This window comes from Phytophthora cinnamomi (assembly GCF_018691715.1).
Source record: "Phytophthora cinnamomi strain GKB4 chromosome Unknown Contig4, whole genome shotgun sequence".
NCBI lineage: Eukaryota > Oomycota > Peronosporomycetes > Peronosporales > Peronosporaceae > Phytophthora > Phytophthora cinnamomi.
Window position 1 is genome coordinate 122,858 of NW_027150937.1, and position 13,867 is coordinate 136,724.

General features: G+C 55.8%; 2 protein-coding genes across 2 annotated transcripts; both read right to left on the minus strand.

Moving 5' to 3' along the window:
* Nucleotides 1–2,157: 2,157 nt before the first annotated feature.
* Nucleotides 2,158–2,493, minus strand: IUM83_05248 (uncharacterized protein; the record flags this gene model as incomplete). Its single annotated transcript, XM_067929376.1, has 1 exon — nucleotides 2,158–2,493. The coding sequence occupies one exon, from the start codon at nucleotides 2,491–2,493 to the stop codon at nucleotides 2,158–2,160; it is 336 nt and encodes a 111-aa protein (XP_067799628.1).
* A 9,962-nt stretch (nucleotides 2,494–12,455) lies between these two features.
* Nucleotides 12,456–13,541, minus strand: IUM83_05249 (uncharacterized protein; the record flags this gene model as incomplete). The annotated part of the gene is made up of 2 exons (XM_067929377.1): nucleotides 12,456–12,624; nucleotides 12,700–13,541. The coding sequence occupies 2 exons, from the start codon at nucleotides 13,539–13,541 to the stop codon at nucleotides 12,456–12,458; spliced, it is 1,011 nt and encodes a 336-aa protein (XP_067799627.1).
* Nucleotides 13,542–13,867: the final 326 nt, after the last annotated feature.

The window sequence follows — 13,867 nt, forward strand, 5'->3', positions numbered from 1 at the left end:
TCCATTTCACTTGATATTTGTATAGGACCTTAGGAATAGTGGAGGCGCCCTTTCAGGGCGCCCAGGAGACTTAAGAACAAACAGAGCAGAATTTTCTAGGCCCACAACACGTGCACACTTTCCGGTAAGTCCCTGCACGGGGTCGGATTATGCCTGCCGTCGGTACCCGAGAGGCATAGCTTGTAGGGTACTCGACTGGCAGCGCCAAGAGATTAGGTCGGCCCGGGATTGGGCGTTGGGTGCTCGCTAAGTGCGAAGGAAAAGTCTCGCTAGCTCAGCGAGCCGGTACGCCGGACAGCCCGGGTGCCGTTACTCTTCAAGTCGGGTTGCTTCTGCCCCGGCGGCCTGTAAAAGCGCTAGCGCGCCGCCGTCCATCCTTTGGTGGAGGGCACAGGAGTTTGTGAACGGAGTCCGTTAGCTCGGCGGATCTCAGGAAGAGTGGACCTTGGTTGGCAGGTGTCCGCGAGAGGCGAGACACCCGCTGTCCCGGTTGGGCCGAACCGCGAGGGGACAACCCCTGCGCAGGCCAACAAGCGCCGACCTAACTCGGCGATTGTTGTGGTTTGTGCTGGAGATCCACATCTGACGATATTTGTGTGTTCTGCAACACCACAGAAACTTCGCTGTAAGTATGCTACCGCGCTTGCACTGCGGTGCGCAAGGTCAACTGTATTCATCGACTAGGATACTGTACACCCTGTTTAGTAGCTGGTCACTGTGGTGTAGCGGGATCCGCGAAATCTGGGAGATCGCTAGATCCAACTTCCCAACAGCGCCCGGACACCGACTAACGGAGAGGGTCCTCCGATGATCCGTGATCTGTGCTGAACTTCTCACCATGTGTACCCGTCGGTAGGGCTGGATCTTGCTCTTCTGGTAACTTCCGAAGAGTCCAAGCGGTAGAGAAGGACTGTCTTGGTGAGACACGGGGACCCGGGTGGAACAGTGTGGAAATCCTCACTCTGCTCGCGGTATATACTCCAGATCGAATACCCGTGTACTTGGATCTGGTGGTCTGGATCTGGATCCGGCCGTAGGGGTGCCCTGTATGTGTTGTGGCGCCTTTCCTTGCCTTCGTAGGTCTTCCTTTGTCGTACTTGCCGTCTCCTATGACGGGATCTTGGGTTGAGAGAGCCGAAGGGATCCACCAAGTCGAGAGCTCCGGTGAGTCTGGGGAGTAGGCTTAGGATGGATCACTAGGAGGTTGGATCTGGCCAATATATTATCCAGAATTAATAACCAACACTAGATATCCTACCGTTAACCTCTCTACGCCGTGTAGGGCCAATGTAGTTCCCGGGTCCAGGCGAGGGAAGAAGGTCTTGCGGTGTCCAAAGCAATGCGGTTCTGATTTACCGTTAAGTCCGGTCCTATCCCAAAGTCCAATCATTCCTATGGATCCTATCATCCCATCACTGTCTACTGACTCTACGTGGTCTGTTTATTTTCCTTGTGTGTCTCTTGATTACCTCCGCCAGGCCACTGTCTCAGATGCAAAGCATATCTCCAGATCCAGGAATCAGGTTGGATCCAGGAATCAGATCCCTCCAACCTTTGGATCTAGCATCCTCGTGCCCTGCATCGTCTTCGGGGTCCCTTGAACATTATTTTCACACACTCCATGCATCTCGCAAAGCTTTCCATAGCCCAGATCCACCGCTAGTAATAATCCACCGGTAATAATCTGCCTCCATTTCCAGGGTCGGGATCCAGGTCCGTCAGTCTTGCGGATTTATGCCACAGTCTGGATCTATCACTTCCTTCTCTCCAAAACCTGAAATTCACTTCACCACAGCCGCCTCCTGCTCGTAGTCGTTGCAGCCCAACGGCATCACTACGTGCACATCTTCTCCTTCCGCCCGCCTGGCGTCATGTCGGATCCCCCGCACACCCACCTCAGCGTCCTCCCACTCACAGCCCCAGGCTGGATCTGGGCCACACTCGCTCGGCATCGGTGCCCGGTGCAGCCTCGAGCCGAGATCAGCTGACGACGGATCTGCGAGCCGCCGTGGTTACGCGTGATGTAGCAAACCAAGAGCAACAAGAGGTCGCCGCGTTATTACTTCGCCAGACGCAGGATCTCCGCCGAGCCGAGGAGCACCTCCAAGAGCAGGCCGCCGAGCTACAGCGCCTCCATGCCGAGATTGACCACATTCGTCACTCAGCACCGGGGAGAACGACCGGATCCAGGGACTCCAGATCCAAGTTGCCCACCAAGCACGCGACATCCAAGACCTCGAGCGACACCTTGATCGGGCTGCACGTACCCGGGCCCACCTGGAAGAAAATAACGAGCGTCTCCTTTCCGAGGTGGATCTGGCCGAAGCCGAGATCCAAGATCTCCAGGAACAGCGCGAGGCAGTGGAACAGGACAGGACCGACCTCTTCTACAACCTGGACATCGTCGAGGGCAGCTTGGATCGTGTCCAAGGGGCTCTGCGCCAGGCGTATGCAGAGCTGGGGTCCATGGAGCAGGACCCACCGGCCCACCATCAGCACGACCTCGAGAAGGAGAAGGATCGCGCCCTAGCGACCGCTGACGAGGCGGTTCGGCGAGCGGATCGGCTGCAAGACGACCTCCAAGCGAATCAACGGATGCACCGCGAAGCCAGATCCGAGCTAAATACTTTGCGGGGGGGGGGGGGGGGGGTACACCGGGGCACTATGGCGGACTTGGATCGGGCGATCCAGGCTAGGGACGCCTCCGACCAAGAGGTGGATTTGCTTTCGTGCCGAGTTCGCGGAGCTCGAAACCACGGCTAGCGGTTTTGAACGCTTTGGGACAGCGGATCCGGGGTATCGAGAGCCAACGTCGTGTCCTAGCGCAGGATCTCACGGTCTCGAGTCAAGAGCACGACGATCTGCGGCGAGAACATGAAATTGCACGCCGGCAGCTGGCCATGGTATCCGCGGTAGCCGGTACGTGCCCCGCTGCAGTCGAGGAGACGCTGGATCCAGCGTATTTGTTTAGCTTGCTTCGCAACGCTCCTCTCACGCCTGCCAGCCAACAATCAGCAGGTGAAACGCCCGATCCACACCGCCCAGATCCAGAGTCTCGGATCGGGACCTCGGGGTTCTCGTCGTCACACGTGGAGACCGCCCCTTCGGATCCGGATCTGGAGAAAGAGGGTGGATCCCGAAGACGAGCTGACCTCGCAGCTTCCAAGCGCGCCCGCGGTGAGGGTGTTTCCTCCGATCCAGGCCCAAGTCCACCTGCCAAGCGTCGCGTCTTCCCCACCGCGCTTGAACGCGACGACGCCGGTATTGGGGACGAGGATCCCGACGAGGATCCTGGCGAAGAGAAACAGGCGCGTGGGGATTCTGCCACCAGTGTCGAGGAGGAGGACGAAGTGACGGCGGCAGTGATGAGCGAACTCTTCGAGGCGCAGACCCTGGAAGCGTTGTCCCAGTCACGCTCGGCTGAGAGACGCCGCCAGCACGATTCTCCTCTTCGCAGACCCACGGCTGGCGGATCCGGCGGACCCCAGGCGGGGATGACGACCAGATCCACGCCGAGATCCATATCCGCACCTACGGGGAACTCCAGATCCAAGTGGCCGGGATCCGGATCCGCGCCCGCGAGGAACTCCAGATCCACGTGGTCGGGGCCCAGATCCACGTCCGCGAAGAACTTCAGATCCAGCCCGCCAACCACCGGCGTTCAATCCACTGGCTCCCGCTGCGCGTTTCGGCCCAGGAGAGCGATGCATCCCCGGTCGGGAGCGCCCCAGTTTCTGATTATCGCCGAATCTTACCCGTGGTTGGTAGCCCGCTTGAGCGAATTGACTATGGCCGCCATGCCGATCGGCGTGCTGTTTCTCGTGCTGCCCACATCCCCCGGCTGGTTATTCCCGTTCTTGGATCCAGGCAATCGCCGTTCGTACGGATCCAATGGTTACTTCTCCGAGTTAATCACTGAGGACAATGGGGAGACGCTTTACACCTCGACGCCGTGGGAGATCCTGGAGAGTACTGGTGATTCACTTTCCTTTACGGCGGGCGTGGGCGGTCGACTGGGTGGGTTACTCGAGACTAACAGGATCTACGAGGAAAACCACCTGATGTCTTACTGGGAATCCACCCACAACTTCCCGGTTACGGATGCGATGATCTCGGCGTATCCATGGCTCGCCGCATTCCTCAAGGAGCGTAACAACCGGAGATCCCATGCAGGCCGGGCTTGGAAACAGATCCTGGAGCAGCTAATAATTGTCATGTGGGAAACTTGGATCTTTTGCTGGATCCATATTTCCTGCACTTCCCAAGCGCACCGAGACGGTGACCTGGTACCCTGGCCTGCAGGCCCGCCTGGCAGATCCAAATTTACATCGGCCTGAGCCCACTGACCTTCTCGAGGCTTCGGATGAGTGCAATGCCGAAGATCCATGGCGCAACACATACCGCGACACACCCCAGTACCATCCGGCGCGCCAAATCGTACGCATTCCCGCCAAGTTCTACAACGGCTACGCCATCACCGAAGTGTAAGGGCTAAATCAAAAGGCACCAGCCCGGGTGAAGTCGGGATCTACGCCTCACATCGTGTAACCGGGTGCGGGGTAACCTGAGTCGTCGTGTCGTAGCGTAACTTCTTGAATCCACCCCTTTCGTTATCACCTTGTCATCATTATCTCCATTTCATTAGTTCCGTTCGTCATGAGGTGTAATTCCATCAGTAAAACCCAGTTCACGCACTCGTCCCAGATCCAGAGCCCATTCCTTCAGATCCAAACTCGCACGACCTCGGTCGGAAACGGTGGATCTGGGCTCAGACCATTCCATAGTTCACCTTCCTTTGCTCCATTCTGATGTCCAAAGCACCGGATTCGTCATCAAAAATATAAAATACAAAATACACAGTTCCCCGTCCATCGATCTACGGCCTCCCCGCAGATCCATCACCATACCCTCCACTCAAAGTGACCAACTCACTTTGGTGGATCAGGGCCCTGCTACTCATCGTGAGTTTGCATCACACCGAACCGGTTCCGGCTCGTGCGATCCCGCAAGAACTCATACAGTATAGTAATTTTCTCACTTCGTACTCGTTTTCATCCAGATCCTGGATCCAGAAATTCATAACCAGCCTCATGCAGCATAGTCTGAAGTAAGGCGACACATGCGATAGGCGGCATCACTCTGAGCGAGACTTGGATGGCTTTCAGATCAGACACCACAGGGATCCGTCGACGCTCAGCGTGGAAAACATTCAGCCATCTCGCCGAGGGTGACCGAGTCACCAACATTAGGTGTCTGGCCGTAGCACTAGCAGCTCGGATGAACCCCCAAAGGTCATAACCTTTATGACGCGGTGTATACGCCACATCAACAGGGTGCACGACTTCAGGAGGCACCGACATCCACATCTCCAGCTGAGATCGGCCATACGCGATCATCTCAGCCTCCGTCATCTCAGCCTCCGTCATCTCAGGCAGCTGAGCCAAGCGCAGCGTTCCAGCTTCTGCACCATCGGGGACTCCACTCAGCCGTTGAAAGGGGCGTTGCTCCGGCCAAAGAGAACTTGACCAAGCTCCACCACCTCCTGAGCCAAAGAAACCAGTTCCAGACGCATAACTGAACCGAGCTGGTCCCGTCCCAGCCTCCGCTGAGCCTTGCGACCTCAAAGACACCTCACGACTTCCCAGCAAGCTCAGCGCACCACCCTCGACTTGGCTACTGCGACGAGTCGCAGCAGTTGGCTCCGGATGAGCACTTGGCAGCTGAGAATCCTTGGTCTGAGCCTTCGATTCACTCTGGGAAGCTTCAGTTTTGCTCTCCGCGGGCACTCCTTCACTCAGACCTTCATCAACACGAGCGCTCGGCTGAGTGCCCGCTCCACCACGTTGATCCGTCCTAGACCTCTTCGTCTCAGGCGAATCCGGCGGCGGCACAACATTTTCCGGTTTCAGTGGGTCTCGGATTCAGCGCTTGGCTCAGCTTCACTTGACGCTTCCGCTTCAGCGCTGAGGGCCGGGACTTCAAAAGTCGATCGTTTCGACTTGGACTTCTCAGCCTCCTGCGGCACCACCTCAGCCGGCAATCCAGCAACGCTCAGACTCCGCCTCAGCGAAGTCTCGCTCTTCTCACCACTTGTGTTGGAGACACTTGAACTAGCTTCAGTCGACATAGCTGACGTTCGTCCGTCCAAAGTCGTTTCCTGATCGGGGCACGCGCACCAGTTGTGGCGAGGTGCGGACAAATTCCCGGCTTTCCAGATCGAACCTTGAATAAATGTAGACCGCCGAACGTCGGACTAGAGCTCAGAAGGCTCAGAGTCTTGGGGTCTCAGCTGAAATACCTCAGCTGAGTCCAACAACGGCTCGGATGAAACTTCCCAGCTCCGGTCCTTGGTCAGGCACGGCGTGTGCACATCCCTTGCGATCCCCTTGACGGTTCTTCCTAGGGCTACGCTTTGGGCCCAGACGTCAGCCAGCCACAGCAACCTTGCTCCCACTTCAGATGTCTCCAGTACTCTCCAAACGAAACCTGCTCCCCACTCAACAGGTCTCAGCTCGCACGTGTCCAACCCAATCTGCCCCGGGTTGTCTCCAATACAAAACACGACACTCCACACGTAACTTGTCCACCTCTTCCGAGACCTTGGACCTGCTCTCCATAGCTTCTTTAGTTCATCCGGCGGCTCCAGCTGAGAGCCGCTTCCACAGGTCTTCACTCGCCCCTCAAACCTAGAGTGGCCCCGAGAAAATTGGCTCGGTTTGAGCCTGTCCGTAGTCTGGGTTCTCGCTCTGCACCCAGGGACGCCCGCGCACCACGCTCCAAAATGAGCGAAATTCAGCAACCGCACTGAAGACTTGAGACTATCTCAGCCCCCGCGTAGTCGCTCCGCCGAAACCTCAGGAGAGTCACTACTCCCCGAAAATACGAAATACGTGTCGGTAATGTCGTCCAGATCACGTAATAATATAAAATAGCTAATTAAGCTCCTCCTCACACCGAGGCACACCCAAAAAGACTATATGGGGTTGAGTTTTGATGGAACCAGTCCTCGGCACCCTTTTACACAAGGAAACACTCCCACTTGCGTCCTTCGGGGCAAATTCGATTCTGATTCAATTATCACACATGCAAACAAAGACCTATCAAGTGGGGGCGCACAGCGCCGTTCAGAGAGCACCCATAAAGGGTGCTAAGACCATCCTGAGAGCTGCCAGTGTGCCTAAGGCAGTCGGCGCTTCAACCTGAGTTTTAGCCAATAATAGACCGAGCTCAGCAAAATCCAGCGTGGTCAGGCATGGGTTCGGCAGATCTTCAACGAAGCTTCAGTGATGAGTAGCTGATCCCCGGTGACTCATTGGTCGAAAGTGTGTCGTACCTGGGTACAGCTGGTCCCATCCCGGCTGATATATGAGTCCGTCATCATTTGATGACGCGACCCTCCAACAGCGCGCATTCACCGTGTACCCATCGGCCACTCTGAGCCCCCATAGTCTCAGGCGAGATTCCAACTGAGACCCCCGGCATAAATGTCCACCAGTGTCCGCATCATCTGAGACCTGGGTCGCCAAACTGAGACTCCGGAGCGTCCGCTGAGCCCAAGCACATCCCGCTGAAACATCTGAGCCGAGACATACAGATTCCAGCTGTTCCAGCTGAGACCACCCAAGCTCAGAGTAGTGAGATCTGAAACCAACTGGCTTCAGCTGAGACCCGGGGACTTCAGTTCTTCCAGCTGAGACTTGGAGACTTCAGCACCTTCACCACCCAAGTTGACCGACTCTCAGCCGAGCCGCAGCGAGTGCGGCTGAGACCAGATCGGCTCAGTTTGCCACGCATCCAGCCACCAACAGGTGTCTATCCGGGTCGACTGAGCTCAACGTAGCTCAGCGGGGTGACCGCAATCCAGACTTCAGAGGAGTCAAGCCAATCCATAGTCAACTTCAGTCATCATGGCTTCAGAGCCACAGCAGTCTCAGCGAAGTAGCTGAGCCTTCCAGCTGAGACCTGGGGCTTCGGCTGAGTGTGTCCATGTTCTCCGAGCCAGTTCTTGTTGAAGTGACGGTTCCTTGAAGCCAGCTGCCCCCTCCCATCCATTAAGGGTCGTGCGTGGGACATAGAGCGCGTTGGCGGTAGGCTATTGACGGGTTCACCGGAAAGATCCGAGCGAGCCTCGTCACATGTGCGGCTGTGGGTAATGGCTTTGCAGCGCGTGACAGTTGTGACGAGGTCCCAGCCAATTCTAGGCTAGGACCCATCAGTCAGAAGCCCAAACCCTACCACGTACCGGCCACATGTCACTTGAAACGTGGATATTTGTTTATCCAAGTCTGGTCTTTGTACAGACTTCAAGTTGGACTGGCTACATTTGGAAACTGGGCTCTGTGGGCGTCAAGATGCTGCGACCTCGGACCCCAGGTCTGATATTTGAATTCGGTCTGGGGGCTTAGGTCTGAGATTCGCTCTAGAGGCCACAGATCTGGGGTTCCAGGCCTTGAATCGGACCCTGGGCAGAGAACTGAGTTTTGGCCTTTTGGATCTGTGATTCGGAGTCACATGGTTGCTTAAGTCTCAGATCCCAGATTTCTGATTGGCGACCTAACAGTTTGGAGTGCCAGGGGTTCTCGGACCTGAGGGTGATGTCAAAAGTCTGAGACTTTGCGGTTTGGAGTTCGGTTTGAGGTTTGTCTGTGCACCAGACCCTGAGATGTTCAGTCTGGAGTCTGGGAAGAGAGCGTGGCGTGCGGCGTCTGATTTCATCTCGGCTCTGGGGTGTCACAGCTGGGATATGGAATCAGTATCGTAATTTTGCCCCAGCTCAGATTCCCAGCCTCAGAGACCCAGAATCCGAGCCAAAACTGAGACACGGCAAATTGATGCCACCGCTGGGATATGGGTTCAGTATTGTATTTTTGCCCCCAGCTCAGGTTTCTGGCCTGGCAGTCCCCGAATTGGAGTCAAAACTGAGACTCGGCAAATCGGTGTTACAGGTGGGATATGGAATCAGTACCGTAATTTTGCCCCCAGCTCAGGTTTTCGAACTTGGGCCAAACTGAGATTCAGCCATTGTCGGCCCAAGTTGGGATCTGGATACACGGAGTTTGGGAGGTTAAGTGGAGACTGGTGAAAGACAGCTGCTGCTCCGAGCCTAGGACGTGACTGCGAGTCTGCGGCGTGCCTGCAGGACCTGGGATGCGACTTCATGGCCTCGTATATGAAGTGACTACATGGAGATGGCTACATTGCCGGTCTGGGATCTGCGGTAGTTGCTCTTTGAAGTTGGCGGTTGCCGTTTGGAGGGTCGCTGTGAAGGGTCGCCCCATTGTGGCTTTTCGGCACCTGGTGTCTGGCACACAAGATTCGGCCTGACCAGCCGCCTTTGGAGTGGGCCAATTGGAGCCACAGGATCTTGGCGTCATCTGGATTACACCTTATTTGTACCCAGAGTAATCAGTGTAATCAAGTGATGACAGACCCAGACAGACCAATGAAAGGACGCCAAAGCAATGACGCGAATTCACGAGCGCCGCCAAGTCAGTAGCTTAGTGGTATTTCGCCCTTGTTCAAGGTGTACCCAGGAGATGTTTGCACCCTTACTTGATAGGCCCTTTGTATGTGCATGTGCATGATAATAATCAGAGTTTGTTTTGCCCCGAAGACCGCAAGCTGCGGAGTTCGTCTTGCGCCGACGGGCGTGTTGCTTCACAGGGACCAAGTCCTTGTCCCCGGCGGCGCGCGCAAGGTCAAGTAGAGTCGCTACGAGTGTTCTACGGTCAAGCTCAGCTAACTCCAAATAAATTCAAGTTCAACAGCCAAGCCTTTTCGTGTTTCGGCCCGGTTTGCCTTCGTTGTTGTATTTCCACACGCGGGACATTGGTTTTGCTGGGTTTTCGTGCTGGTTGGCTGGTTTCCTGGCGGTGCTTCATATTTTCGGACGGAAGGCGCTCCGCTCTGAGGTTTCGGCAGAACAACACCTGGGATAGTGGTTTCTGGGGTTGCTAGTGGTATCCGCGTGGCGCGAATAGTCTGAGATAGTGGTTCCCAGCTTTGCTGTGTCGCCTACATCAAGGCGTGGTGCGCGGAAGTCCCAGGGTGCAGAGCGAGAACCCTGGATCAAGACAGGATCAAGCCGATCCAACTCTCGGGGCCACTCTGGTCTGAGGGGCGAGTGAAGACCGTTGTGCGGCTCTCAGTCTGAGCCGCCGGAGGAAGTGTCGTGACTGGAAGCGACTCGAAGCCGGAGTCGCTGAGCAAGGAGGAGGCTGTTAAGGCCCAGAGTCCAAGGGCCTGAGAAGAGAAGTGAACTAAGTGTGTGTGAAGTGGACGTGTTTACATTAAAGAAAACGGGGCACAGCGGACTTCGCACCGTGCGTACAAGGGCCTTCCAAGCAAGGAGCAAACTTCGTCTGGGGGGCCACCTGGGAACGTTCGAGTTCGGTGGCAGCTGGTGTGGCCGACGCAAGTCTGGGCCCACAGTGTATCCTTAGGAAGAACTGAGACAAGGGGTTGCAAGAGTGAGGAATACACGCCTCACCCAGCTTGGAATCTGAGACCTGATCTCAGATTCTGAGTTGAGTGGTCTGAGATCAAGGTCTAGCCGCGAGGCTGTTCCCTGATTTTGGAGCCCGCATCGCCCCACAGTCCGTCAGGCATCGGAGGAGCCACCCCACCGAGAAAGGAGATCCGACCAGTCATTGTGCTCTCCATCCGCATGTTCAATCACGTAGAGTGGCCCTGCGAGCACGAGTGCCCAACGTTGAAGACGCCCACGAGTGTGGCTCTTCAACTCAACCGAAGGATCAAAATGTAAATCAAATTCTTATGATCACAAAATAGGCGAAAACCGAGGCGTCGAAGCAGTAGGTAGGTCAGGTGCATACAGGCCCACATGATAGGGAACACTTCCATGTCAATGATTCTTCAATTCGTGGCAGACCCGGAGAAAATCCCGCTCTTACAAACGAGCAACTGGTGAGCTTGCTCCCATGGCGCGAGATCATCAGTCCAATGCTGGCTGGACTCGAGTGACAACGAGACCCCAACTAACCTCCGAGGCATCGGTAAACACGCACACCGCTAGGAAATGCTAGAGGCTGTGACGATGCAATCAGCTGCTCGATGGCGTCAAAATCAATGCGCTCATCGTTATTCCAATCCATAGTGACCCCAGCCGCGAGGCGGCGAGTGCGACCGACAGTCGACGGCACCGACTCCAGTATGTCATGCAAAGGCTTGGATACTCGACCATAGACCATGAGAGTGTCGCACAGCCATCCTGAAGCGCAGAGGAACTGTTGCAAGTCAGCTCCAGTCACTGGGAGAGGAAGGTCCACGAGCGCCTTCAAGCGCGCTGGGTCATGTGCAATGCCTGCACCACTGACCATACGCCCGCGCCACTTAACTTCCTTCTTAAACAAACAACTTTTAATTGCGCTCAGGCGCAATCCGTACGAACGCACACGTTCGAAGAAACACTGCAGCGTGTCCAAGAGTGCTTGGGCAGACTTGGCATGCACGAGAATGTCGTCGATCCATAAGAGAAGACTAGCGTACAGCATGTCAACAAAGATCTTCTGCATCTGGTTCTGGAAATGCAGTGACGAATCAATACCACCCTGACACCCTTGTAGGCGAGTAGACAGTACCCTCGGATACGAAATTCATCAGTTCTTGGCTCGATTCATGCAGCAGGAACTGAAAAAATCCGTTCGGCAAGTCGAACGCCGAGAACCCATAAGCTCCAGCAAGAGACAGAGTTGCAGTTGTCAATGTTGGGTACAGCACCTGCTATAGGCACCGTTTGTCTGTTGACGGGCCGATAATCGATGGTCAAGCGAAACTCCATTGGGTTGCCCGGCTTGGCAACGGGAACAGCAGCACAAGCCCAGCCACTGTGATTATTTTTTCGGATGTACCCCAGATCTTCCAGGCGCTTAAGCTCACGCCGTAGGAATTCACGTTGCGCATGGGCATACTTGCATGATTTCGCCCTGAACGGGACAGCGTCAGGCTTCAGCGTAATCTTCAGCGGCTCAACCTTCGCAGGGGTCTTGACCAATATCAAGAGCAAAGACATCACTGTACTCGAGCACCGACTGGCGCAACTTACCAAACAGGTCGGGATCAAATCCCTCACGCTTGGCGTCGGCGAGCATTGCGTCTAGCTGATGTTGCACGATTCCATTGGTTGTAGTTTCCTCGATCTTGAAAGGGTCCTCGTCCGCCATCAGGTATCCACTTGTCAATTGCTCTAGCTGCCGATCCACGTCGATGCCGAGTGACTTCAGCGTGTCGTCACCTAGCAAAAACTCCACTCATTACCTAACATGGGACATGTGAGACACGCATCGTGCCAGCAGCCGTCTGTAGTTGCAAATGGACTTCGACCTCATGCGTGCCGGCCACTCGCCCTCCACCCGCCACCGTCACCATCATTGTCTCGGCCAACGGCTTCAGTTTGACATCACCGCCCATCCACTAGGGCTTTGGGGATGACGCTGCTATCGGACCCCGAGTCCGCGCAGTAGGGGGGCAGTCACCATCCCATTCACCAGCACTTCACCAATCTTAGCGCGCTGCTGGTTGTCAGCGCGCACCGCCTTCGAGCGCACCCGGGCCCCTTCGCGTTGAGCGCGCAGCTTCTCTAGGGCTCTGCGCCGGTCTTCCTCACTGGCAGATGGGCACTCACACAGCCAGTGAGCACCTCCGCAATGCAAGCAGCCATCCGTTGGAGCAGTGGAGCACCTGCTGCGTACGGCTTGTGGGTTGTCGTTCATCCTCAGCTTCTCGCGGGCACTGCCTTCGTGCTGCTCGCGGTTCTTGCGAGGAGTGGCGTCCTTGGCGTCCTTGACCGGGACTTTCTTGTCACCACTCCTTTCCGTTTTCTGCTTGTACGCCAAGCTCAAAACGTGGTACTTATGCTGGGTCCTTGCGCGTTCCTTGATGATACGAAACAGCTCGAAGTCGTTCTTCCTCGCTGAACGGCACTCATACTTGACATACCGTTGAACATCATCGCGCAACGCCTGCGCTTCCAGGTTGTCCAGAAGGATGTTGCAGCGGCGTTTCATGCGATCCTCGAACTGGGCGTCAGTTGGAAGCCCCACAGAGAGCAGCCGACCAAAACCATGCTGCTCAATCAGCTCGGAAAAGTCGCGATAGTACTTTAGGACTCGGGCATCGAAATCGACCTCTCGCAGGTCCATTTTCAGGTTCTTGCTAAAGAACCCATCCAGATCCGGGACGAACTCGTTCGTCACGTTCTGGGTGCGATCATAGATCAGCTCAACCAACTGATCCTCCGTTACATCCTCCACCGTCGATTGTAGCTCATACAGGCTCACAACCTTCAGCAGCTTCACGTCGAACGAATCCTTCACAGAGGCGAGCGCTCGGGCAAACGACTCACCACTATCTACGCAACGTTGGCGCACACGGGACTCATACTGGGTCCGTGCCTTGCGCCACTTGACGATTGCCGATTGGCTCCAGTCCTCGAGCTTCGGGGCCTTGATGAACTCGAACACGGGTTGTCCTACGGAAATGACGAAGTCGCCGTCGGCGTCGCGTTGAGTCGAGCCAGACATAGCGGTCTTGGCAATGCTAAAGTTAACTTTGTAGTCAGTACCGCTTTCAAAGCAAAAGTGACATTCGAACGTTAGCTGGAAACTAAAAACCTTCGCTGGAGCTTCCTGTTCTCCTGGCCAATGCTTCAGCCATTGCGCAAACAACGGTTTGTGCATTCGCGTGTCCGACGGCGGCAAACAATCGACGAGTCCGGTCCTGCCAGGGCGCTTGCACTCTTGTCCAAAGTACGAGATCGGCAGCCGATCATCGTTTACAACTACCGTCGCACACCAACGGGAAAGGCGATCACAATGGCGGTGGTTCCGGGTGGCCTAGCACCGTACCT